Raw genomic sequence first — 22,016 nt, 5'->3', positions numbered from 1 at the left:
CGTAGAGTTGGTGTATATACACATGGGTTATGAAGTAGATCGACGATACTTTCTATTCTGGAATGGGATGCTGGTTTCTCGATTCCTTACTCGACGGCATTGTCAGTTTTGGTGGACACTTTGTAGAAGAAGCTTTTCAAATATTTCAGAAACGAATAATGGCGGAGGCTTCGTTGTGAATTCTGGGACAGTAACGAAAGTGAGATGGTTAAGGGGCGCCGAAAGCTTACAGTCCATGCAAAATGAAAAAGATGATTTGAACACGGTCCAGAAAGAGCAGAAACTGGAACTCACTAGTACAGAACGTTTTAGAAGAATGAGAGAACGCAGTGTAGTTCCGTATCTGTTGAAGAGAGTTCAACAACTTGTTTCTCAGCAAGATTTGAATGGAGCTTGGAGAGCCTTGTGTATACTTGCTGCACCGGGAAACAAGGATGTTGTTGAAAGCCTCGATCTTCAGTGCATTAATGATATGTTTAGTATTTTTGAAAGAAACAATGAGTATGAGAGCATTTGTATGTTTTTTGGGTTGTTGGATAGGATTGGTGTCACTAAGAGGTTTTCACGTGTCATACTTCATTGGATGATTCTCTCCCATTTGAAAGCCGGACGACCTGGGAGTGCTATCAAATTAGTTGTTCAAAAGTTGGCTCCTCTTGATGAGCAACAATTAGAAGAGATCTTAGCAGCTGCTGCAGAGGCAGGGCAAAATGAAGTGTACCAAAGGTTTCTAGAAAAGCTAAAAAATGAAAATGTTTCTGCCTTGGACTCCTTTTCAAGAATTTCTTGTAGTACGAATGAGTTGGCAGAAAACGAAAAGTCGTCACCACGCGTTCGAAAGGTGACAGGAATGAAGACTGCCATACAATATTCGTTACGCCAGTCTTTGAAACATTCTGATATGGAAGGAGCATTGCAGATATGTGAAGAATACATACATCGAGACAAGTCAATAGCAGGAAAGTTGGCACTGATTCTTGTTCAACAACTGGCAAAGAGTAAGGGGTATCATTGCGCCTATGCAGCCTTGGAAATCTTTCGTGAACATTTTCCGGAACTAGAAAACAGAGAGCTTTTAGAAAACCTGACGATTGGTTTAGCTCAAAGAGGACAAATCTGCTCCTTTGGTCATTATTTATCATTGCAGGTTGTATTCTCCGAGAAAAATTCCAAGGCTATTCCTGGTCATTTACTTTTTAAAACTTCGACCAATCCGTTTTCTATTGCTTTCTTGTGTGAAACGCTGCATTTTAGTAGAGAAGGAAATTTACGAAGAGCTTTCGAACTGAGTTTAGAACGAGACAAATTCAGCGCAGCGTTGGAACTGTTTCGAGAAATAGTACGCTTTGGTTATGACCGACCTAGTTGTTTTCTATCTCTATTCCGTGGGGCGGTGAGAGTTGCGAAACCATCTGCTGTATCCAGCTCTACAATACATATTTCAATTTTGGAAGAACGCTTGTTGGCTTTAGGTTTCCTTAAGCATCCGGAACCATTTGTTGATCTGATGGTAGAAAGAAACATTTTAGATAAGCACGACGCGAAGATACTGATACTGGATGCATTAAACAGTGGTGAAGTTGATTTTGCTTCATTTGTGTTGCGTGAGCGTTTGCTCGCAAAGTCTAGTTATTCCATGGAAGATTATTATCTTGTTCAGAAAATAGCAAGTGTTTGTAAGGACAAAAATCTTGAAGATGCAAGAAAGAAGTGGATAGAAGTGTCAAAAGAGATCTTTACACCAGTCACTGTATAAAAGTATTTTTAGGAAAATACGGAAACTATTTCGCTTAAAGACTATGTACTGTATAGTATAGAGAAGCACTGAAATTTTCTTCACAAGCCCGATGACTCACAGATATGAAGTCTTCTATTGCCATAACTTAGTGATGAAAACTTTGAAGAAAGCGAAACAAGACTTGGGAGGCCATTTCTTTTTGACTAAAGCTGTCGAATTTTTCGGCAACGGTTTCAGGTAGAATATTCAACAGACCTGTTAAACCGTTGTTGTATGGCACAACCAGCTGGGCAGGTAATAGCAAGTCCTGGGAGTTTACTAAGCTATAGTAGCTTTTGTGCGTGGTTCCCGGTGTTTCGAAAAAAACCGTATCTATTTCTTCCTCCATAAGAAGCAGAGGCCGTACCCATACCTTGCTTTTGTCTTGAGAATACTGAATAAGCTGAAAAGTGAAGACTTTAATTGGCTCATATAAAGAGTTTCTTTGCATACCTGACCAAATAGAGTGGCGTTGGCATTGGATATGCATACGAGTTGTTGCTGTTTGTCAGTTGGAGAAGACTGTTCTGTTGCTTCAAAGTTTTGTTTGAAACGTACATCCTCTGATAGCTTTTGAAACTCCTGTTCCGGTGTTATTTTTGCAGGAGGTAACTTTAAAACGCTATCAGGTTGAGGGAATACATACAATTGTCGTTCACGAAGAGGGAAATGTCCTGTTTTCTTTAAAAACTGTCGAAATAAATGGCTTAGTTTCCAACCGTCCCAAAAAGAGGAGTCATTCGTGTTTTTTGAGGAAGCAGTAAGTCTGTAACGTAAGCAGTTTCTTCTACAAACTCGCTTCCTTATATTTTGCGCTTTCAAGTTTATCTTCAAATCAGGAAACCCAAAAGCATTCATCACTCACTCCAAAGATCGCATTTTTCTCCCAACTTTTAGCGCCCAATGGATAAATAAATAAATATTGATATTCAAGTCACACACAGTCCTTGATGATTCAATTTTTCCTTATGTTATCTCAACCGATGGAAACTTCAGAGGATAAGTGTAAAATTATGAATGTTTTGTTAACAAATATTACTCTCGATATGAACGTGTTCAAAGACTGGCAATGATTAGTAGAATATATCAATAATTCCATTGGTTTACGATGGTTCGGCTGGGTCCGGATCGATTCATCAAGAGGCTTTCAAGTCTCTATGAGGAAAAGTAAGGCAAACTTGGTTTCAATTCAAAATAGCAGTATTCACCTTCGATCTTTCTCTAGTAAGGATCAGGGAACTGTTTGGGTTACCATGAAGCGAGTTGGGGAAGGCAAAGTAAACTCAGTTTCGTTGAGTATAGTAATGAGAATGACTAGCCCCTTTTTATAGAAACAACCCAAAGAATCAGCTTGTCTGATAAGAGCGACTGATGGTAGAAAGAAAATATCGTGTTTGATAACAAGTTCTTCCAAGGCAAGTTTTAACTTTTCGACCATTCACTTTACTCAGTTCAGAGCTTAGAGTGTGGACTTTGAACAGCAGCTTAATTCATTGATGGGGGTGCACTTGTTCGGAGCTGCTACGAGTCAGCAGGTAGTCTTTCTTATTTAATTATTTTCATTTTACTGAAGCCCTGTAGAAGACGCGGAAACAATCAAGCTCCTATAAGAAGAAGAAGACCACCTAGTCGTGATCTTCAGGTATACTTGTAATAAAAAATGTACACTTTCAAGACACTATATATATATATATATATACTAAAGCAACATTTGGATCCTTTTCATAAACCTCTCTCTGCCAAAATAGCATCTGAAGGAAGCTGTGCTTTCAGTTCTATAAAACACTTTTCGAGTGTTTCTCTGTTATGTGCTTCTAAGATTAAAACGGTTTTCACATTGGAATAAGAAACGATAGGATAACAACCTATGAAATATTCATCAAAGCTAATTCTCATGAAGATTGCTTATATATAGTTACCGATTTCCAAGTTGGGATGACTTTGAACAAATTCTGCCAATATATCGGCAATGGCAATTTCTTCGACATTCAGCTCAATTCGCAATCCACAAAAATGATAACCTGTTTCTATATAAGGTTTGATAATTTGCAGAGACTTTAAAAAATATTGTGGAATTCCCGGTAAATTATAGACACTATAAAGCTTTACGATTGGAAACTGGGATTCTTCTGCACAGTCACAACAGCTTCTTTCATATAACAACTCAGCACCCTGAGGAATTTTTGTCATATTGTAACAAGAAGATGAAAAAGAACTCCCTAAAGTGCGAATCAAAACTTCTTCGAGTTCCTCACATCTTTCTAATGGTACTGAAAAAGCGTGAGCCATTGCTTGAAAGGTAACATCATCGTGAGTTGGTCCAATCCCCCCTGAAGTAATAACAATATCCATAGAAGCAAACGCTGAACGAATTTCGGAAGCAATTACTTCAACTTCATCAGGTATAAACACAACTCTACGCAAGTCAATGCCCATTTCTAGATATATGTTCGATAAAACAGTTGAAATCCAATCAACAAAAACTCTATGTAGAGATATGAAAACTAACCTCGAAGAACAATAGAAGCTTTATGCGCATTGATATCTTGTGTAGTTCCTTTCAGTAATTCATTCCCAATAACTACAAGAGCTGCAGTTCTGGGACCATCTTCTATAGGGCCTCTTCGAGATAAGGAAAGCCTTCTCTTATCCAACTTTCGACCAGCTCTTTCTTCTTCTTCATGAGACAAATAATATGCAGGCCAAAAACTGCTATTGTCTATTCGGAGAAGAGGATTGGGTTGAGTGTCACTCACTCTTCCTATTGAAGTATATCCCTGGTCATACAAATCGCAGTAAGGCAACTTCAATGACAAGAGAAACTTCCACACTTCTCCGTAACTCCAAGAAAGAATGGGATTCACTCTCATAAACGGTGGCCAACCTTGTGATGATGGAGTAAAGTGCTCCAAGTGCTTACCATCTGGATCACTTCTTCTTGTTCCCATTGTAAAAGATTTCATATTTCTTTCTTCTACAATAATCTTCAAACCTTGCAAAAATCCACCTTCTTGAAGGATCAAGTTTAGGTGATATCTTTCCCGCATGGCTTTCACAAAAAGTTCCACTTGTTCAAAGTAATCACTATCTGTAAAATATACTGCGTTGATATGGGAACAAGAATCTTCCCTTCCTTGAGAATGTTCGCCTACTGCCGCTCTCAAAAGGTGCATAACGACAGTTGCGTCTTTTCCACCGTTGAACGACAGTGCAAGAGACTCTGTTCCATATAAACGAAGTGCACCCAATAAGACTTGTAGAGATTCTCTCACTTTGAAGACAAAGCTTGGATGAAATATTCGAAACATTTCGTCTGAAACCAAATACTGATACAAAACATAGTTGTCTTCAAACGAAACCGAATAAGAATCATTCAGACGATTTTCCATTTATTGAAGACTACTACTTATATGGCCTTTGGGCAATCCAATAACCACCAAGCCAAAACACGATTTTCCATTGTCTCATAAAACTACACTAATTCCTTTTGAGACGATAGCTCGGCTCTCAATTGTTTCCAAGCTTCATGACATTCTCTAATTACTTTCAAAGCCTTTTCCTTGTCCAAATACTGCCCTTGGTAACCGTACTTGTTTTCACCTTTACCCTCAGCAGTCTTATATAATCTAAACCATTCTTTGACTTTGTCCAAAACACCAGGATATACTCTTTCTACATCACCCAGATCATGAATTCTGGAAGAATCCTTGTCATCAGTCCGAATTGCAAATATCTTCCAGTCCGTTTCACCTCCATCTATCAGAGCCAAAGCTCCGAGTGGCTTCACTTGATAAACACCACCAGTCTTCAAAGTTTCACTTCCAATCTCAAGAACGTCCAGCGGGTCGTTGTCGCCACCAAAACCAGTTTCAGGATCAACAACCTTAGGATCCTCCCAAGTTTGCGGAAACGCACCGTAATTTATCAACGAAGGACCATATTTGTAAAATCTTAAAGCTCCCTAAAGTATAGAGTGAACAACGAATCCTAAACAGAACTTGAAGCTTACGTTTTTGACATCTTGGCGAATGGGATTGAAATGTTCCTTCGTAGCAATTTCATACTTGCCAGTTTCTCCACGAGGAATCTCGTTCACAAAGTTTAATATCCGCTCCTTCTCATTGTGAAAAAGAGGTATGTCGTGCCAGGGAGAAATGCGCTTTTGGTTATGCGAAAAAAATAATCGATACTCGAGCGAGTTTGGTTGACCGCGTACTTGCAAACTAATACAAGTGAAACCAAGAAACAAACAAGTCTTTTCGGCTTACTCTACTGCAACGTTATTATAGGTTGAATCGTGTGACAAACGAACGGTCAAACGATGGAAAACAACATACGGTGCTTTAAAAAAAGAAGTGTTTCGAGAACACTTTTTTGTCAAGAAAGAACTGGTGCCAAAACTTTTATAAACTGCAGAGTTTTTCGAAACCAGTGCCTTTGTGCGTAAAGCAAACAAAGAAACAATGAATGCTTGAGAACCCATACCACAATGAGCAAAAACAATTTCTTCTACCTCGTAAAAGACAGCTAAAGCTGTTTTATTGCAATTCCCTGCGTTGACAAAACAAAGGAAGCTTTATCATTTCTATTACCCAAAAAAACAATATGAAGAATAGAGAACCAGCCGATGTATTGTCCCATCATCAAAAATTTTTCAAGAATCATTTCATTTAAATATCGAAATTGCCCATTATATTACAGTCCTTCGGGACATACGCAAAAATTGGAAAAATACAGAGAAGATTAGCATGGCCCCTGCGCAAGGATGACACGCAAAACTTCGAGAAGATCCCAGTTTTTTTTGGTTTTGTCTCTTCTCTGGACCAAAGTACTGTTTTGCATATGAGAAGCATGAATGAAGTATATGGTTTTTTTACAGAACGAAGTGACGTACGCTGGCTGAAACAAATTAGAAATTGGTAGAAACGGTGAATGGATTACTCCGCAAGTTGTTTCTTAGTAAAGGACGTTTCAAACAAGTTTCTTTAAGTTACAAGTATCTTGAGAGTGGTTTTTTGACAGAGTGCTTGTTTATGGATTTGTTAGAGAAACAAAAAGTTCTTTCTCTGATAACTCTACTTCTATTCGCATGACTCCTTTTGCGACGCAACACATTCTTGAAAATTCAATTTGAAAATTGTGAACCCGGGCTTGAAGAATACATGGAACTTTCTTCAAAGCAACATAGACTAGATGACGACGACGAATATGAAAGAAAAGTTTTACAAAGACTTCAAAAAGTTGCTGGTTTACCTTCTGGATTTGTTTATAGCACAAACCTGGACACAGATTATGTGGTGAGCATATTTGAGTACCTCGCCCCAAAGTTAAGTCCTGAACTAGCTTGGACAGAGCAAATGAAGTCAAGAAAAGCAAACGGTCCTGCAAATGTAATGAAGACTTTGAAAGCTTGCAATTTCGAAGGGTTTCTTAATATTGTTGCGATAAAGAGAATTTCGTCAGAGCATAACCGGAAGAAGTTTTTCAAGGTATTAGACCTCATAGCGGATACTATAGAAAACGGTCAATTTCCGAGACCTTCTTCAGGCAAGACTCAGAAGTTGCCCGAAGAAATAAATACAAATGAATCAAATTTCCACATAAATAACGAAAGAAAGGAAAATGACGTGCCCTCACCTTTTCAGAAGAAGGAAAAGTTGCGCAAGGAAAATGATTTCGAAGAACGAATCTTCAAAATTGACAAGGAGTCAGTAGATGTGATGGAACATATGAAAGATGATAATAACATTATTGCAGACACCAGTTCTTCGTCTGCTTCACAGCTAGAGGAAAAACTCAGCAATCTCCAGGGACCTATTATGACTGAACGAGATGAATTGAAGTACGATTGTGAAGGAAACGACGCATTGAGTGAGAGCTGTGAGAAGATGAAAAATGCGGTTCCAACACCATTTCGGTCTTCTAGACCTAGAGAGATTGGAGAAAATGCACCTGTTCACGTCATATCTTCACCATCTCGGTTTTTCCAAGATTTTCTTGAGAAATCAGGCTATTCAAACAAATCAGAACCTACAAAGAATAGTCAAAACACCATAGATATTCAAGATCAATTGCAAAAAACTCATAGAGAGTCTCATCCACCTCGAAGGAAAATTAATTTGTTTAGGAACGAGTTGAAAAAACTCAAGAAAGTAAACTCTGTTGATGAAAGCCGTAAACAAGTAGGACAACACGGAAAGAGCAATTCTTTAGTTGAAAAGAATGAAAATTTAACGTTTTATGACGTGAAGGACTCTTTACGAAGATCTAGTCTTGACAAGGAAAACGAACTGGAGGCAAACCAACAAGAATGGACACCGAAGAAAACGAGGCAAAGTCATAATCATGTTGTCCAAACTTCACCAATCGTTCGTGCGACAGACCCTTCTAGAGGAGTCAACTCATGGATGAAAGCTCAAAACATTTTAGAAGAAATGATGGAAGAGGTGATACAAATAGTCAATTGCATCGATATTTCGTATCAAGTCTTTCCAATCTTACTGAAGAATGATACGGTCTTTCTCCCCTTGATTGAATCCAAACTCGAGGAATTCAATGACTCATTACAAAATTTGAAACTTAATCTTGAGGAGTCTATGAAAGATGTGAATCAGTATCTAGAGAGAAGTGAGAATATATCTCGTCAAAGAGACATTGCAGGCTTTATCAAAGAAATTACTGACGAATATTCATCACCAAGTATACAGTCACTGCCACATTTGCAGCATGACTTGGAAAGCCTTCGCCAAGACTATTTTCAAATTCAAAGCCAAAACGCTCTTGCCCTTGTCCTTTATGTAGATGAGACTGAGAAGGAGCTGACTTGGTACAGAATTGAAGAAGCCTTTCTTGAATACGAGCAGTTAGAAAGCCAATCAAACGGCTTCCTAGGTTTAAAGGAAATGCTTTTACCAAGGAATCTCATTCTATCATTTGGCAAACGGCTCGAGAAGATTATTCATAAGAAATCTCTGTATAAAAAGTCAGCATACTCAGTCATCATGTAAAAGAAGTCAATTTCAGCATTGAAGTTATTACCAGCTTCTAATAATTTCCTTGAAGTTGTAAAAGCTGGTGCAGTTTCGTTTTTTTAGATACTATTTCTTTCTGAACTTACTTGTGCAAAATTTCTAAAGTTGATCATCTTTCCTTGCTATCATCATCAGTTGACGTACTCTTTAGCTGCAATAAATTTTCAATTTCATTACTAGTAGAAATTTTACTGGTAGATGCAAATTTGTAGGCTGTGGTTAAACGTCTTTCTAGATGATAACAAAACATAGACATGATATGAGCACTTTCTGTCAAACCTTTCATTCCTTCATCCGCAGCCCATAATAGTTGATGTAATTCTGCCCCATTCATAATATGAAAAGCGCAGTTAGGGTCTACGGGTAGGCCATCTCGTCTACGAACAATCAAAAGATAGTGAGCACAAAGAGATAGCATTGTACTCTTTGCCTTTTCCAACATTTCCTTGTCCATTTCCTTTTCCTTACAACCACTTGTTTGAATCCTACGAATAATTTCGCCGATCAACTGCACAGAGTCATGAGGAATCAATGAACGGTGTTGGGGTCTTAGACCTAACGCTATTTCATACTGAAAGCATAGCCATGAAAGAAAGCCAGAAATATGACTCAAAGAGTAGACTCGCCTACCAATGTTACCAAAAATTTGAGGCAAACAATCGTACAAGAGAAGCGACAATAATTCGTGATGAAATCCCGCTCGTATGTGCTTATCAGAGGAAGGTACACATTCCAGTACAACGATATTAAATGACGTTTTCTCCTGATTCTTCATAACATCATTCCAGTCCAACTGCAAATCTACCACTTCTCGCACTGAATGGGGAATCCTAGAAGTGACAACCACATCTGCGAAAGCTAATGGATAAGATGGAAATTGTTTGTGGTAAAGATGAAAAATTCTTCTACCACATTGTACAAAACGTTCCATAGCCACCCGAGATGACTCAGAACTTGAACAAGCTGATATCTCCAAACTCTTTCGATAGAATGGAAGCAGTCTTTGGAGATTACCATGCTCAAGGATTCCCACTTCAAGAAAGCACTGTCTGTAGAATAGCTCTACATAACGCAAAAGCTGCTGCAAACAGGATTCTAGGCTATCTTTGTACAATTCCCAGTCATACGTAGAGTTTCCAAAATATATAAAAGCTGGAGTTTCAAAAGATGGCTGAAGAAGACATTCTAAGGTTTCTCGCAGACGATAACTTGCGACAACACCTTTTGGATGAAAACTCATGGATTCGAAAAGTGCTTCGTAAAATTCTCTAGTTTGCATATCTGCTAATCCTTCACTAAACTTCAATAAATCAGGTTGTTCCTCTACTTCTTGGCTACTCAACATAACTTCTTGTTTTCTTGCAACGAAATTACTTTGATGGCTAATACTGCCATCTTTTGTTTCACAAGTGTCAATCGCATATTGAGAATTGTTTACATCCAAATTTCGTTTCCTTTGCATTCTCTTCCAAATACTAGTTGTAACAGGGAAATCCGCCAATAAGATTGTAACAAACGGCTTTCTAATAGATAAGTTTAACTCCAACAAACAATTCGCGAATTCCTGTCCAAATTTGTCCATAACGAGCTGTTTCTTTCCCTTTCTATATTCACCAAACTTTTTGGGGCCACTAGTCGAGACGCCTGATAACCACTTTCGCAAACTATTGACTAGATATTCCCTTTTTTCACAAAGTCTTTGGAAATCTCGTTGCGCCTGGACGATTTTAACTTGCTTACGTTGAGTACCAGGGTATGCTTCTGCAAGTTGTTTCAAGTTTTCCAGATAATTCTTTCCGATCAAAATGTAAGACTTCACGTCATTCCTGGAATCGAGTTCTCTTCGTTCGTCTTCAACAAAGACACAATAGTTAATCCTATTGACCTTGGTAAGCCGACTCAGCCTTTGTTCTTCCAAACAAAAAGAGGGAGCTGTCTTGAACCAATTGAACATCCACGGGAAAGTTACATTCCGGTTTATGAACATAAAAGTTATAAAGTTACCGTGGCGCCCAAAAAGGGATGCCAAGTTTAGACAAAGAAAAAATGGATAAAATGCTTAATTCATTCGTTCTACTTTCTAAATATTGCAATATCCAAATTAACATATTCGTCGAACTACTCTTTCCATGTCACAAGTTATTGTTTCGAAACTAAGTATCTTCGTTGTCTCTCTCTGCTACTTCTCCACATCTACAATCTTTTCAACAACCACACCTCTATTCAAATGTTCCATAACCTGCTCAGAAACCACTACTTCTCCTCTATCCAGATAAGCTTGCAAATTCGATTCCATATCATCTGCATTGTACAAAAAGTTAAAAGTAATTCCGGCACAACTTCTCAAGGCATCCCATGTCCTTTCTCCCATCCAATTGATTTGGTAAAGTTCAGCTCCACATCGTATATGAAACAATATAGAAGGGTCCATAAAAGGCGAGAATTTCCAACCACGAACCACAAAATATGCAAACAAGGATAACAAATCATTCTTGTGATGCTGTATCTCACTGGTGATATTATTCATCCATTCTGTTTGTGGAATGTAACTTGGAATAGTACCAGAACACAACTGTAGAACAGGTCTCAATCGATCTAAACAATCCCATTTCACAACCAACTGACGTTGTCTATTTGGCAAGGCACTAAAATGGTCCATAATATACAGCTGATCTTGTAACCATGAAATAAACATAAGAGAACGAGAATGAGTCACGATTCCTTTAATTGGAGGATAAATAGCTCGGAGTTGTTCTTGAAATAGTTTCTTTAGAAAGGCTCTATACACACCTTCGCCAAAACTAGAAGAAATAGCTTTGATGCCATAAATAACTGCAACAGGAAGGCTATGACTAGATTCTTCTTTGGGTTCCTTGGCAAATGCCATAATGTCATTCATATTACTTGGCACAAAAGGCAAAAAAGCCAACTGACAGAAAGCCAAAGGTTTTCTAGGTTCAGTTGGATGCATCAAGGCATAACACCGATGCCCATTCTCCAATCTTTGTAAGCTCAACTGACGATCAGAAGAAGGCTTCATACTTCCCTTCCAACTCATTTCTTCTAGATAACAGTTCAAGATGTGGTCTGGTGAACGAGGAAGAACTCTCACAATCTCAACCAACTGGGGTGAGCATTGATTCTCAATTTCAGTCTCTAAAACACTTTTAAAATAAGAAAGCTTCACTAACAAAGGATCTTTAGGTCCAATATGTTTTATCTGCAAAGAAACGTCCTTCCATATCTCATAAAGAAACGCCAGTGCTCCTTCTACTTCATACATATGGCTAAGAACTTGTGGCAATACTGACTGAGACTGCAACGAGTTAATCGAATTTCTCATATCCAAACTTTGAAATTGTTTTTCATTCTCCTCAGATTGACCATTTCTATACCATCCGACGTTATCCCTGAGATAACTTTCCGAAGAACTTGAACCTTGTAACGAAGCAGCTATCTCGATCAAATCTTGAGCAAGATAAATGACAAAGTATTGATTGGCGCTTGTAGAAGAATACACTTTCATGAGTAGTTGTATTAGTTCCGTCGAGAATCTCTTCATAAGGATGGGCTCCTCGGCAAGTTGCTGAAAACTTCTCAACAACTGTTTGGAGGCCTCTTGACGTTGCTTTTCCAACTCAACAAAATTGTGGAAACTTTCTTGGTTTCTTTGTAAATTATGGATACAATCTATAAGGCAGTTGGTATACTGACGACAAATGTTGTCTGGTGCAGTAAAACTGCCTGTGGTGAATTGCTTCGCAAAAGAAGTGAAGCTTGGAGTTGGCTGCAGTTGAAAATATCTATCGACAACTGTGTATATATGCTGAGGTTTGTACAAAGTTCGTCTCATGTTTTGCAAACTATATTTCCATAGCCTATCAGTAATAAGTAAACGAGCAAACATGAGTCCGATTCTTTTGAGAAATTTCCGTTGACAAAGCATGACTAGCGTGACTGTTGGAGTCTTGGGTCTCTTAACCTTTGGGTATGCAAAATATACATTTCCTATAAAGCTTCTTATTCTTTTTTAAGGACTGTTACTAGTTTACTTGCAAAGGTTTGGATCTTTTTCTCTTCCGGTGACTTTATCTGAGTAGCGCAGATAATCTTTGGAGTTCCTTCCCTAGGAATAGATGGTCAGTTGAAGGAGTTTCGAAAACCCTTATTTGAGACCTTTGCGATGTTCTATGGAATGTAATTATGTCGCAGTCAGTAGATTGGTTCAAGAAATGATCCAGTTGTTTATGTTTTCAGGTCTTTCTGTTTCGTATTGGATATGTTACAGCGCCAAAAATTGGAGTCAAAGTCAGAACTTGTAGAAAAGAACGCCAAAAGTCGTCACCATTCGGTTCTTGTTATATGGTATTTTCCTTTCATGCTTTGTTCTTCTTCTGTTGACTGGATGGTTTTAGGTTTCCAGCAGCTTTTGATCTTATTGCCACAGTTTGTATGTGCACCGGTCTTCTTTATACAACTGTCTCAGTATATCAAATGCTGAGAGGAGCAATGCTTGTGTTTACAGCGCTATTCTCAGTGGTAAGTGCTTTTGTGATAGCTTGTCATTTTGTAGCGTTGAATAGAGAAACAAGTTATTCTTGAAACGAAAACTCACTTTCCATCATTATGTCAGTATCTTCTTGAACATTCTTGGTATTTCCTTGGTAGGTCTTGCGAACATTCTATCGGAAAAGGACATCGCGATGAGAGGCAATCTGGTTATGGGAATTATCTTAATGATTTTTGGACAATGTGCTCAAGCAGCTCAGGTATTGGAGGAACGTTTGAGTTTTACAAAGTGAGTGTGTCTAAGTACTTTAGAAAGGTTGTTGTGGAAGAATATTTTTGTCAAGACTTGAATATGCCCTCCATCCGTGTGGTGACTTATGAAGGCCTCTTTGGTGTTGCTATGATGTTGTTGATCGTATTTCCCTTGGCTTATTGGGTTCCTGGACAAGACTCTGGTTCTTTAGAAAACATACTGGATTCCTTTATCATGATTGAGCATTCTTGGATATTGCAAGGAATATTGCTGATGGATGTCTGTTGCATGTTGTTCTTTAATTACTTTTCTATGAATGTTACCAAGCTGAGTAGCTCTATGTTTCGAACACTTTTGGAGACGATGAGAACAATGATTGTTTGGATAGTGGACATTTTATTGTAAGTCTTGTTGCAAAGTTACCGAATGAAATTGGATGGTAGTCATTTAGATATTATTTCATATCGCAAGGGCAATTTGGAGAGCCTTGGACACAATATAGTTTTCTGCAAGTCATTGGTTTTATGTTTCTAGTCATTGGCACTTTCCAGTACTCTCAATATCCAACATTGCCTGTATCAGAAGAAGAATGGTTTGAAGAGGAGGAGAAAGTACCTCTTGTTACAGATGTTCCTAGAAACGTCACTATGAAACAAGTCACTGGGAAGGAACCAGTTGTTAGTCATATCAACGAGTTAGTATCGTGAGTATGATGATAACAAACGTCTTCTCACTGGTCATAGGAAAGGAACCAGTCAAATAACTATTGGCTCGAAGAATCCACCAAAGAATGTTCCCAGCTTTTACTCATCTTCTCCTTCCATATTTATGAGGCATGGAGGTTTCTCTCCTTCGGTTTACTCGTCGGAGATATTGGAATTGGAAGCAAGGCAAAGTGGTTCCTTGTCTTCTACGGTGGAATAAGTGCATGAAACAATAATACTACTACAAAATGAAAGTCACTATAGTTGTCTATAAGCTGATGTATGTTTATTTACGTTTCCATGTCCTCATCAGAAGCATAAGCATCTCCAAATCTCCATAGAAAACGATGTGCACGACGAGCCACTTCTTCTTCTTGTCCATATCGTTCATACGCTGCTCGAGATGTCGCATCTTTGCGTCGTAATATTCTCGCCAGTCCTTTTCGAAGCAATTCTACCGCTACATTTCTCTTCTCTTGTTCACTTTCTACAAACACGTCTGCGATGACTTGTGGTATGTTAGTTGCAAAATCCATCCTTTTTGTTCCTTGAACCAAAACTCGAGTATTCCAAACCAAATCTCTCAACGCCTCTCCTGCCTCTATACCATATTCTTGCGTTAACTCTGGAACAACGACATCTTTGAGTGACACACAATAAGCAGCAGTTGGAATATTTTGTGATGAAATGGGGAGACCACGAATTTCATCATACGCTATCCATTCCTCATTTCCATAATCAACGAACTGGACAAGCAACTTTTCTTCTAATGCATCCTTCTCACGAATGACTCCCCGATACCAACGATTATCGACAGAATACTTTGCTGCCACTTTATCACCAACTTTCAAAGCAGAAAACGGAATTTCTCTACCTCCGCCATGGATTCCCAGTTCCGAAAGCTGTTGTTCGACAGCATGTAATATATTTTGTGTGTCTGCTTCCTCAGATTGAATAAACAATCGACCTCCGCCACCGACTTCAGAAACTTTGCCATAAAATTGTATATAAGTGTCTGCTCTTTTCGTTTCGGAACCATTTTGTTCCGAAATGACTGACCAGAGGCCTTTCTGATTCTCCTTTGCAATCTTTTCCTTCTCTTTAAGAATAGAAGGAGCCTTATCTCTTATCATTTCGTTAAGATAACCTAGACCTTGTTCTAAAAGGGTTCTTTCCCATTCCAAATCATCCGAACTGCTACGTTCCAAGACTCTCATTTTTCCAATAAAAGTTCCAACTCGGTCAACAGTCGAAAAACGCACTTCCACATCTCGTTGAAGAATGTTGTCTCTAGCAAAATGCAAAGCTGCATCTCCAATATCGTTCCTCATTGCCGTTGCTTTCGATGACGGTGGACAACGAACATATTCAAGTGCGAATGCAATCATAGTCGATTCTTTCGGTAACAGAATCTTGTAACGCGAACCAGATAAAATATATTCCACAATGCCATGAAATGGACCTGTTCTCTAAATAAAATTTTAGAAAAATAGTATCATTAAAGCTAGTAACTCAACCTGGAAATGGGGAAAACTTTCTTTGGCTCGTCTTGTTGCTTCTTTGGATGATAAATCGTTAATTCTTCGAAAACTTGATACAATTCCCTTCATGTCGTGAACTCCTTTCCTTCCTGAAACTGCATCTTTCTCTAATTCAATATAGTGTTCATAGTTTCTTGCTCGCTCTTCTCCATTCCTATGCCTAATTACAGTCGCGAACCCATTGGAAACCAACATTTCACCAATATCTTTGCCATTCAATGTAACGGTTGCAAACTCTATGGTAAGATTACCCGAATCCTGACTTCCTATCCATATTTGATCAATGATGAAGAAAACCATCAACTAACATAATTACCACTCGACTGAATCTTGCGTTTGTAGTCCATCTCAACATTCACAGTCTTTCCTATCAAAAGTTTTCGTAGAAACTCTCTAGACTCAAAGGACAGTGGTGCATCCGATTCGCGTCCCTTGCCAAGTCTAGGACAGCGTAAACTAGCAAAACTGACTCTTCTTGGGTCCTTCTGACCTTGTGGTAATACTGCAATTGTATCACCAGCTATTACTTCTACAACTTTCCCTTTAAAAGATCCTGAGAGCACAACTGGTGCGTTGGCAAAAGGAACATAGTTTTGCCAAACACCTAAACGTTGTTCTATTGCGCACTTTTCTGCTTTCATAAGTTGACCAGAACGAGGAGATAGCTCAAGTCCCCAATTGTTTGTACGAGCAAGACCAGCACGAAGAAGATCTTCTCCAATATAGTGCTCAACATCTTCTCCTTCCTTTCTATCGGATACGAGGAAAACTTCTCCAAGAATGGATCCGTTCTTATCCAAGCCAACTACGTCCAATCTTACAACTCTGTTGAGAAGTCTTTGTTCAGAAAATAATCGCGCATTTAACGCAAAAGGTTGAGGAACTAGCTTTGTTTCAGTTGAATGTGATTCCACCTTGAAACCTGGACTTTGAACACCAGGAAGGACAACTAATATCGATCTATAACGACATCTTTCTGAATGAAATGAAACTTTGGCTTCTTCCAAGTTTTCTGGAACGAGCATTCTAAATAAACTCCCGTTCAAGACTTGCTCCACCAAACCAAATAGTTTTGTGCCCTTTGGCAGTTCTTGGCTTGCAAAAGGCTGCCTAGTCACAAGAATGACTTGTTGAGTGGACAACTCGCCGTGCAATCCTTTTTTCTCTTCTTTTGCTTTATCTTCTAATTTCACGAGTTGGTCAAAATCTGGTGCCTTTTTTTCGTTCGAAGAAGGTGGAGGTCTGCGTACCTTGACAAGACCCGATGATACCATAAAGTGACTCACCGATCTTTTATCAGTTAAATAAACGGAACCAAATAATCTCCCTCCAGCTATGTCAGCTTTGTAGTCGACGCGAAAGATAACCGGTTTGCCTATAGTCAACTCTCTCAGAGCTTCTCGAGAATCCCAAGCAAATGGCTCTAGTTGTACATAAGTTGGGTTATTTTCCTCTTTCAGTGATTCCGCTTCTTCACTTTCTTGGTTTGTATTTTTGGCTCTTGTCGAGAATCGGGGAGCAGTTAGCGAGGACAAAGAAAGTCTTACTTCAGGTGGGGGACCAGATTGGGAAGCTTTCCCAGTGATAACAAGAGTGTCTCCAGAAATAATTTCCTTAACCACACCTTGAATAAAAGTGCCTATAGGAGGGCTAGACTGAGAAGAAGAAGACCTCTGCATTGTCTCCTTTAGCAAAATGAAAAGCCAAATGAAATGGAAAATGAGAAAGTATTCATGTCGTTTTACTAAAAGTTTGGTGTTGAAGACTTTTCAGTATTTGTTTCCTTTATGTTTTAGTAGCCTTAAAGTTTTAGATGAATTATCTTCCACAAGCTTTGTCAATCATAAACTGCAACCAATGAAAGAATTGTTGAGTAATAAGAGTCACTTTTCACGAGTCTACACACGTTTGAAAGTTGATAAACATGGACAAAGTATAGCGAAAATTGCAAAAGAAATAAAAGTTTACAATTCTTCTCAACAAAAACTGTAAAGACACAAAAGTGAGAAAAAGTTTCAAGTATTTGAGTCCTCTCCCCTTTCATTTGTTTATCCCAAATATACGAACCTTATGCATCCACGGCATTTTGGCTATAAACACGATAATAAAAGCAACAAAGTTTGCAATATGTACTGCAACATATTCCTTTGGTGTCGAGTCAAGCGCAAGTAAATAACTAGTTTACTTTGTCAGAAGAGACTTGGACAACTCTATGAGCCAACTTACAGCACTATCACCACAGCGGTAAAGAACTTTCTATTTGGAGTATTTTGTCTTTTTCTATCGATTTGTTCCCACCAAGTATATTTATCTACGTTGTAGTCTTCGGTCCAATTGGTTGGAAATGGACTGCCTTTTATCCAATGAAACACAAAAAAGGTTACTGTAGCGTGTAGAATGTTAATGGTGGACCAAGACTGATAGGGCTCCAGGTCTAGAATAGTTCCTATTATTACTCTTACTGTTATTATTAATAGAATATAAAAGCTCCAGGCTCCTTTGGCTCTCAACCATTCTACTCCAACATCCACCGGTGCAGAGCCATGTCCGGCTTGCATTTTTAAACAAAAGATACAAAACCATCTGGGCCTTTGAGTGACGTTCAAATATACATGATAAGAATATACAGAAATAAGGCTAAAAGAATATCTTTATACATCTTCACAACTCCTGATTGTCTTCGGTGTCATACTCTGAATAGTATTGTTGCAATCAAGAGCTGAAAACTCCTCACCCCCCAAAAAAGTGCGCTGAAAGAATTCGTTGACAGAGTCTCTGAAACCTCCCTTGTAGAATTTCTTCATATTATGAACCACTGCTGCTTCTACAATAGGACCTAATCCTAAAAAGTGAACATCTACACTTCCTGTCAAACTATAACGACAAATAGTATCAGATATTCTTGTCAACTCCATCTTTCCTTCAGTAAGTACATGATGGGCCAAAAACCCCAAGGGTCTAGTTTCAAAGCACTGTATAAGACTTCCGTCTTCTTCCCACCACTGATAATCGTGCAAACCAGTAAACTTCTGTTCAACAATATGTTTAATAGTTTTCGAAAGCTCAAGAAACTCCATTTTGGGAAATATATGCATTCGCCGGAAATGTGTTCCGCTCTCCAAAACACCTTCCTCGATGGTTTCTATTCTATCCAAACCACCTCGCTCAACTTGATAAGATAATAACTTTGAGTGTGAACGATATTTCCAAAAATCTTCGCAAGATACATTCAAGTCTACATCTATTCGAAACTTCATCACAAACGCTCTTCTGAGCACCACACGATCACTCCGACCTTTCCTTTTTAACCAAAATGGAATGGACTTGGTGTGAAATTTTCGTAAAGAAATGGAAGTAAACATAAGCAGCCTTTTAGAAACAAAAGGACTCGCTTCTTTTTTCGATAATGAATTTGTTGTTGTTGTAAGCAAATGACTTTGTTCTCTAGATTGGATTGGAATGTACTATTTTGTGTTGAATAGGACGACGTTCAAAAGGCAGGCATACTGTGTCAAAAGTGTGCAAAGGAATTGGAGGATTTGAATAAAGAAGAGGAAAAGCAACAACAGAATTGGAAGTCATCAGTTCCTGCTTTGAAAGAACAAATATACGACTTCAGAGTTGAATTTCAACGGTTAAGTGATGAAGCAAAGAAGTTTAAGGTTGAAATGGAGTCTTTATTGGGGATCTGTAGAGAAGCAGCCAATATTGCAAGTGAGTGGCAGAGATCCAAGTGCGAGGAAAAGACTTTGAAAATAGCAGTCGACAGCTTGCGGACGTATAACAAGATTGTGGAGGCTTTGGAGGAGGAAGATGGCGATGCTGCTTTAAGATATGTACGAGAATTGTTGTTTGTTTCTTTTCCAGAAGAAAAACAAGTACAGCAATTGTTAGATGAACTGAGCTCAGATCGGGTACGAAAGTATCTCCAAGACGTTGCATCAAGGAGGCAAGACTCGATTGCTCAAGTTCGTGATATGCTTCAAAGGAGAATTATGCAGACTCTTGAACAACTTGGTTTCGAAAAGGACGTGTTATGTTTCCACGGACAGGCGCAACGTTGGAAGAAGATTCAAAAAATGATCGTTCAATTAGACGAGTTGCAATATTATGTGGATAAATCTTCCATAACTGACTACTCAGGAATGTCCACTATCGAACAGCTTGGGGTTCGCTGGTATTTGATTCCACTTTGTCATAATATTGTTAGTCGTTTTGAGTATCACTTTTTGTCGAATCGAGAGACTGCTCGAATAGACAAACCAGAATGGGCATCTACGTTTTTATTAGAAAGATGGCATGAAATGCAGCCTGTATTAGAAGAAGGGATTCAAGAAGTGAGTAAGATATTATTCTAAGATAATATTTTGAGAAACTTAACATTTTATCAAGGCACTAGATAGAGCAAGAGAAGGAAGAGATGAAGAATTGGAGGATGCTGTAGTTGTCTTTGCAAGATATTTGTTACATCTTTTTGGACGGAAGATCGCGAGAGATGTTGCAAGTCTTGGTAGCTTTGCAACGAATGCACAGTTGTCAATCGATTCCCAGGAAATTTTCTTTCACCTTATTGACCATAGTATCCAGTTGGATGATTCTTTGAGAAAGTTTCTTCAGGATCGTCTCATATTGGAACCTACACCTAGTAGTCTAGAAGAAGCTCATCATCAGAATCCAGCCTTTTTGGCGACATGGACTGCTGCAGAGTTGACTCGTTCTCAAGATTCCGTTCAACAAGCAATAACAAAGCTTGTAAAGGGAGATTCTGGAGCTGTGGAAGAAATTCTCACTACTCTAGTTGCCATGTGTGAAAGAGCAAAGGCATTACCATCTTTATCTTTGAGAGCGCAGTTTGTTCGACTGACCCAAATACCACTTTTGGAAACATTAAGAATGGAACTTTTGAGTTATTTACAAGTAAGTTTTTTAAGGAAAAGTGACTTGTTTTGACTATTGTAAGGATGATATGTATCAAGTAATAGAAGACCATCTTTATCGTTGTATCCTTATTTTGAATGCAGCCAATCATATTCAGAAACATTTAGAAGATTGGAGTTAGTTATATTATTATTATTTTTGAATTCCAACTGATCTTGTGATGATAGAGAATGATATTTTTTATTTGGAACTTGTTCCTTATCTCGCTCCATCTTTTTCTGAGAGACCTAATGGTGCAGCTTTGGAACTGGATATGCTCTCAAAAACAATTATCCAAGATGAAGTTGAACACTTTTCAAGGTAATATTCAAGTCTATTCTAATCTTGGGTAAGCTATGTGACATTGATTCATTAGGCTACATAAAAGCTTTGTATCTCATGTGCAGAGAATATTGGAACGGCAATTTAGAGAAAATGCAAAGACTTACGTTGCCATATATCATTATTCCTCTAGAGAAGACCAAAGGAGCTGGTAAGTAGGTTTGAATTCAGTAGGGTTCGAATCATTTTGTCTTTAGGGTTTTACGACTACTGTCGAGTGAAGATTTGAGTCCAGAGTTGACAAGTGCTTTTTCTCATTTGCGTACACATTTCAACTTGCTTTCTTCTGTTCTTCAAGATACCAAGGTAGCTATAACTTTCCAAAGTGATTAGATAGTTTATACGAGTTGGATATTATGCATAGGTCAGTGCGGAGATATGGCGTCCTTTGGCTTATGCTTTGGATCGTTTCTTTTTTCACGATATTGTTTTATCTTGTGGTGATAAGGAAATGGACTTGTCTGAAATGAGCTTTCATTCTGCTTCTTCTTATTTCATTAATATTCTTTCGTTACAGTTATTGAATCGTGTATGTAAGGATTTTGGTATTTTATTGGAAACATTTTTCGTTTTTACTAGCAAGCCTATTGTATTCTTTCCGTAAGTGAAGACAAGTCCATAATGGGGATTCCTATTGATGTATGTATTAGTCTTATGCATGATATTGATTCCTTGTTATCATGGTTGGAAGCCAAACCTATTTCAAGTCAATTTTTCGAATCTATTGATTCACTCGAAACTGGTTCAGTAGAACAGCGTTTCGTAGATTTATGTCAACAATTGGAACTTTTAGAGACTGACGAGCAAGTGGAATCTGTTCGAGTTGTTTTAAGAGAACGTTATGGAATCAATAGTCTTCATCCTTATTTGTTGAAACAAGTTTTGCTATGTTTAAGAACCAACTTTGGATAACCACTATAATATGCTATTTGTGAATCGAAT

The 22,016-nt window shown here is 38.3% G+C and overlaps 13 protein-coding genes across 14 annotated transcripts; 5 read left to right on the top strand and 8 right to left on the bottom strand.

Moving 5' to 3' along the window:
- Nucleotides 1–1,855, top strand: Gasu_50130 (uncharacterized protein). Its single transcript, XM_005703880.1, has one exon. The coding sequence runs from the start codon at nucleotides 23–25 to the stop codon at nucleotides 1,754–1,756; it is 1,734 nt and encodes a 577-aa protein (XP_005703937.1). The 5' UTR covers nucleotides 1–22; the 3' UTR covers nucleotides 1,757–1,855.
- A 4-nt stretch (nucleotides 1,856–1,859) lies between these two features.
- On the bottom strand, nucleotides 1,860–2,680 carry Gasu_50120 (uncharacterized protein). Its single transcript, XM_005703879.1, has 2 exons — nucleotides 2,231–2,680; nucleotides 1,860–2,180 (listed from the first exon to the last, which is right to left on the bottom strand). Exons 1-2 carry the CDS (start codon nucleotides 2,633–2,635, stop codon nucleotides 1,884–1,886), a joined length of 702 nt encoding a protein of 233 aa, XP_005703936.1. The 5' UTR covers nucleotides 2,636–2,680; the 3' UTR covers nucleotides 1,860–1,883.
- Nucleotides 2,681–2,850: 170 nt separating this feature from the next.
- On the top strand, nucleotides 2,851–3,450 carry Gasu_50110 (signal recognition particle subunit SRP14). Its single transcript, XM_005703878.1, has 5 exons — nucleotides 2,851–2,944; nucleotides 3,003–3,054; nucleotides 3,109–3,192; nucleotides 3,241–3,312; nucleotides 3,359–3,450. The coding sequence occupies exons 1-5, from the start codon at nucleotides 2,886–2,888 to the stop codon at nucleotides 3,404–3,406; spliced, it is 315 nt and encodes a 104-aa protein (XP_005703935.1). The 5' UTR covers nucleotides 2,851–2,885; the 3' UTR covers nucleotides 3,407–3,450.
- A 9-nt stretch (nucleotides 3,451–3,459) lies between these two features.
- Gasu_50100 (FAD synthetase) lies at nucleotides 3,460–5,100 on the bottom strand. Its single transcript, XM_005703877.1, has 3 exons — nucleotides 4,287–5,100; nucleotides 3,697–4,215; nucleotides 3,460–3,642 (listed from the first exon to the last, which is right to left on the bottom strand). Exons 1-3 carry the CDS (start codon nucleotides 5,083–5,085, stop codon nucleotides 3,500–3,502), a joined length of 1,461 nt encoding a protein of 486 aa, XP_005703934.1. The 5' UTR covers nucleotides 5,086–5,100; the 3' UTR covers nucleotides 3,460–3,499.
- A 39-nt stretch (nucleotides 5,101–5,139) lies between these two features.
- Gasu_50090 (inorganic pyrophosphatase) lies at nucleotides 5,140–6,590 on the bottom strand. The gene is made up of 4 exons (XM_005703876.1): nucleotides 6,370–6,590; nucleotides 6,046–6,328; nucleotides 5,787–6,000; nucleotides 5,140–5,738 (listed from the first exon to the last, which is right to left on the bottom strand). Exons 1-4 carry the CDS (start codon nucleotides 6,419–6,421, stop codon nucleotides 5,250–5,252), a joined length of 1,038 nt encoding a protein of 345 aa, XP_005703933.1. The 5' UTR covers nucleotides 6,422–6,590; the 3' UTR covers nucleotides 5,140–5,249.
- Nucleotides 6,591–6,780: 190 nt separating this feature from the next.
- Gasu_50080 (uncharacterized protein) lies at nucleotides 6,781–8,835 on the top strand. The gene has a single exon (XM_005703875.1). It carries the CDS (start codon nucleotides 6,940–6,942, stop codon nucleotides 8,782–8,784), a length of 1,845 nt encoding a protein of 614 aa, XP_005703932.1. The 5' UTR covers nucleotides 6,781–6,939; the 3' UTR covers nucleotides 8,785–8,835.
- A 27-nt stretch (nucleotides 8,836–8,862) lies between these two features.
- Nucleotides 8,863–10,820, bottom strand: Gasu_50070 (malonyl-CoA decarboxylase). The gene has a single exon (XM_005703874.1). The coding sequence runs from the start codon at nucleotides 10,793–10,795 to the stop codon at nucleotides 8,918–8,920; it is 1,878 nt and encodes a 625-aa protein (XP_005703931.1). The 5' UTR covers nucleotides 10,796–10,820; the 3' UTR covers nucleotides 8,863–8,917.
- Nucleotides 10,821–10,849: 29 nt separating this feature from the next.
- Nucleotides 10,850–12,670, bottom strand: Gasu_50060 (malonyl-CoA decarboxylase). Its single transcript, XM_005703873.1, has one exon. The coding sequence runs from the start codon at nucleotides 12,659–12,661 to the stop codon at nucleotides 10,988–10,990; it is 1,674 nt and encodes a 557-aa protein (XP_005703930.1). The 5' UTR covers nucleotides 12,662–12,670; the 3' UTR covers nucleotides 10,850–10,987.
- Nucleotides 12,671–12,720: 50 nt separating this feature from the next.
- Gasu_50050 (hypothetical protein) lies at nucleotides 12,721–14,525 on the top strand. Of its 2 annotated transcripts, none has more exons than XM_005703871.1 (9): nucleotides 12,721–12,796; nucleotides 12,844–12,868; nucleotides 12,914–13,005; nucleotides 13,066–13,173; nucleotides 13,224–13,347; nucleotides 13,401–13,577; nucleotides 13,634–13,971; nucleotides 14,022–14,264; nucleotides 14,314–14,525. In XM_005703871.1, the coding sequence occupies exons 1-9, from the start codon at nucleotides 12,753–12,755 to the stop codon at nucleotides 14,492–14,494; spliced, it is 1,332 nt and encodes a 443-aa protein (XP_005703928.1). In that variant the 5' UTR covers nucleotides 12,721–12,752; the 3' UTR covers nucleotides 14,495–14,525. The 2 variants fall into 2 exon arrangements, with proteins under 2 accessions (XP_005703928.1, XP_005703929.1); XM_005703872.1 differs by having other exon boundaries at nucleotides 13,392–13,577.
- A 4-nt stretch (nucleotides 14,526–14,529) lies between these two features.
- On the bottom strand, nucleotides 14,530–17,600 carry Gasu_50040 (uncharacterized protein). Its single transcript, XM_005703870.1, has 3 exons — nucleotides 16,132–17,600; nucleotides 15,792–16,081; nucleotides 14,530–15,743 (listed from the first exon to the last, which is right to left on the bottom strand). The coding sequence occupies exons 1-3, from the start codon at nucleotides 17,492–17,494 to the stop codon at nucleotides 14,565–14,567; spliced, it is 2,832 nt and encodes a 943-aa protein (XP_005703927.1). The 5' UTR covers nucleotides 17,495–17,600; the 3' UTR covers nucleotides 14,530–14,564.
- A 139-nt stretch (nucleotides 17,601–17,739) lies between these two features.
- Nucleotides 17,740–18,400, bottom strand: Gasu_50030 (uncharacterized protein). Its single transcript, XM_005703869.1, has 2 exons — nucleotides 18,042–18,400; nucleotides 17,740–17,991 (listed from the first exon to the last, which is right to left on the bottom strand). The coding sequence occupies exons 1-2, from the start codon at nucleotides 18,371–18,373 to the stop codon at nucleotides 17,856–17,858; spliced, it is 468 nt and encodes a 155-aa protein (XP_005703926.1). The 5' UTR covers nucleotides 18,374–18,400; the 3' UTR covers nucleotides 17,740–17,855.
- A 19-nt stretch (nucleotides 18,401–18,419) lies between these two features.
- Nucleotides 18,420–19,140, bottom strand: Gasu_50020 (uncharacterized protein). Its single transcript, XM_005703868.1, has one exon. It carries the CDS (start codon nucleotides 19,070–19,072, stop codon nucleotides 18,467–18,469), a length of 606 nt encoding a protein of 201 aa, XP_005703925.1. The 5' UTR covers nucleotides 19,073–19,140; the 3' UTR covers nucleotides 18,420–18,466.
- A 10-nt stretch (nucleotides 19,141–19,150) lies between these two features.
- On the top strand, nucleotides 19,151–22,015 carry Gasu_50010 (uncharacterized protein). Its single transcript, XM_005703867.1, has 9 exons — nucleotides 19,151–19,238; nucleotides 19,298–20,152; nucleotides 20,208–20,732; nucleotides 20,776–20,869; nucleotides 20,921–21,053; nucleotides 21,109–21,225; nucleotides 21,272–21,380; nucleotides 21,439–21,674; nucleotides 21,725–22,015. Exons 1-9 carry the CDS (start codon nucleotides 19,164–19,166, stop codon nucleotides 21,984–21,986), a joined length of 2,406 nt encoding a protein of 801 aa, XP_005703924.1. The 5' UTR covers nucleotides 19,151–19,163; the 3' UTR covers nucleotides 21,987–22,015.
- The last annotated feature ends 1 nt before the right edge of the window (nucleotide 22,016 follows it).

This window comes from Galdieria sulphuraria (assembly GCF_000341285.1).
Source record: "Galdieria sulphuraria unplaced genomic scaffold scaf_48, whole genome shotgun sequence".
Classification (NCBI taxonomy): Eukaryota; Rhodophyta; class Bangiophyceae; order Galdieriales; family Galdieriaceae; genus Galdieria; species Galdieria sulphuraria.
This window is presented reverse-complemented; position numbering and strand designations above follow the sequence as displayed.

Coding starts and splice junctions, on each gene's coding strand:
- Gasu_50060 (XM_005703873.1), bottom strand. CDS start 12,661: ATGAGACGAACTTTGTACAAACCTCAGCATATATACACAGTTGTCGAT.
- Gasu_50070 (XM_005703874.1), bottom strand. CDS start 10,795: ATGTTCATAAACCGGAATGTAACTTTCCCGTGGATGTTCAATTGGTTC.
- Gasu_50050 (XM_005703872.1), top strand. CDS start 12,753: ATGACTAGCGTGACTGTTGGAGTCTTGGGTCTCTTAACCTTTGG. Junction 12,869..12,913: donor TTACTAGTTTACTTGCAAAG/GTTTGGATCTTT, acceptor TGAGTAGCGCAG/ATAATCTTTGGAGTTCCTTC. Junction 14,265..14,313: donor GTTGTTAGTCATATCAACGA/GTTAGTATCGTG, acceptor CACTGGTCATAG/GAAAGGAACCAGTCAAATAA.
- Gasu_50090 (XM_005703876.1), bottom strand. CDS start 6,421: ATGATGGGACAATACATCGGCTGGTTCTCTATTCTTCATATTGTTTTT. Junction 6,001..6,045: donor TATAATAACGTTGCAGTAGA/GTAAGCCGAAAA, acceptor CACTTGTATTAG/TTTGCAAGTACGCGGTCAAC. Junction 5,739..5,786: donor TTCGCCAAGATGTCAAAAAC/GTAAGCTTCAAG, acceptor TCTATACTTTAG/GGAGCTTTAAGATTTTACAA.
- Gasu_50020 (XM_005703868.1), bottom strand. CDS start 19,072: ATGAAGTTTCGAATAGATGTAGACTTGAATGTATCTTGCGAAGATTTT.
- Gasu_50100 (XM_005703877.1), bottom strand. CDS start 5,085: ATGTTTCGAATATTTCATCCAAGCTTTGTCTTCAAAGTGAGAGAATCT. Junction 4,216..4,286: donor AGCTTCTATTGTTCTTCGAG/GTTAGTTTTCAT, acceptor ACATATATCTAG/AAATGGGCATTGACTTGCGT. Junction 3,643..3,696: donor TCATCCCAACTTGGAAATCG/GTAACTATATAT, acceptor AATATTTCATAG/GTTGTTATCCTATCGTTTCT.
- Gasu_50010 (XM_005703867.1), top strand. CDS start 19,164: ATGGAAGTAAACATAAGCAGCCTTTTAGAAACAAAAGGACTCGCTTCT. Junction 20,153..20,207: donor TAGAAGAAGGGATTCAAGAA/GTGAGTAAGATA, acceptor CATTTTATCAAG/GCACTAGATAGAGCAAGAGA. Junction 20,870..20,920: donor GAAACATTTAGAAGATTGGA/GTTAGTTATATT, acceptor TTGTGATGATAG/AGAATGATATTTTTTATTTG.
- Gasu_50130 (XM_005703880.1), top strand. CDS start 23: ATGGGTTATGAAGTAGATCGACGATACTTTCTATTCTGGAATGGGATG.
- Gasu_50030 (XM_005703869.1), bottom strand. CDS start 18,373: ATGCAAGCCGGACATGGCTCTGCACCGGTGGATGTTGGAGTAGAATGG. Junction 17,992..18,041: donor ACCGCTGTGGTGATAGTGCT/GTAAGTTGGCTC, acceptor AAAGTAAACTAG/TTATTTACTTGCGCTTGACT.
- Gasu_50040 (XM_005703870.1), bottom strand. CDS start 17,494: ATGCAGAGGTCTTCTTCTTCTCAGTCTAGCCCTCCTATAGGCACTTTT. Junction 16,082..16,131: donor ACGCAAGATTCAGTCGAGTG/GTAATTATGTTA, acceptor AAATATGGATAG/GAAGTCAGGATTCGGGTAAT. Junction 15,744..15,791: donor AAAGTTTTCCCCATTTCCAG/GTTGAGTTACTA, acceptor AATTTTATTTAG/AGAACAGGTCCATTTCATGG.
- Gasu_50110 (XM_005703878.1), top strand. CDS start 2,886: ATGGTTCGGCTGGGTCCGGATCGATTCATCAAGAGGCTTTCAAGTCTC. Junction 2,945..3,002: donor TCAAGTCTCTATGAGGAAAA/GTAAGGCAAACT, acceptor ATCTTTCTCTAG/TAAGGATCAGGGAACTGTTT. Junction 3,313..3,358: donor GAGCTGCTACGAGTCAGCAG/GTAGTCTTTCTT, acceptor GAAGCCCTGTAG/AAGACGCGGAAACAATCAAG.
- Gasu_50120 (XM_005703879.1), bottom strand. CDS start 2,635: ATGAATGCTTTTGGGTTTCCTGATTTGAAGATAAACTTGAAAGCGCAA. Junction 2,181..2,230: donor ACGCCACTCTATTTGGTCAG/GTATGCAAAGAA, acceptor TTCACTTTTCAG/CTTATTCAGTATTCTCAAGA.
- Gasu_50080 (XM_005703875.1), top strand. CDS start 6,940: ATGGAACTTTCTTCAAAGCAACATAGACTAGATGACGACGACGAATAT.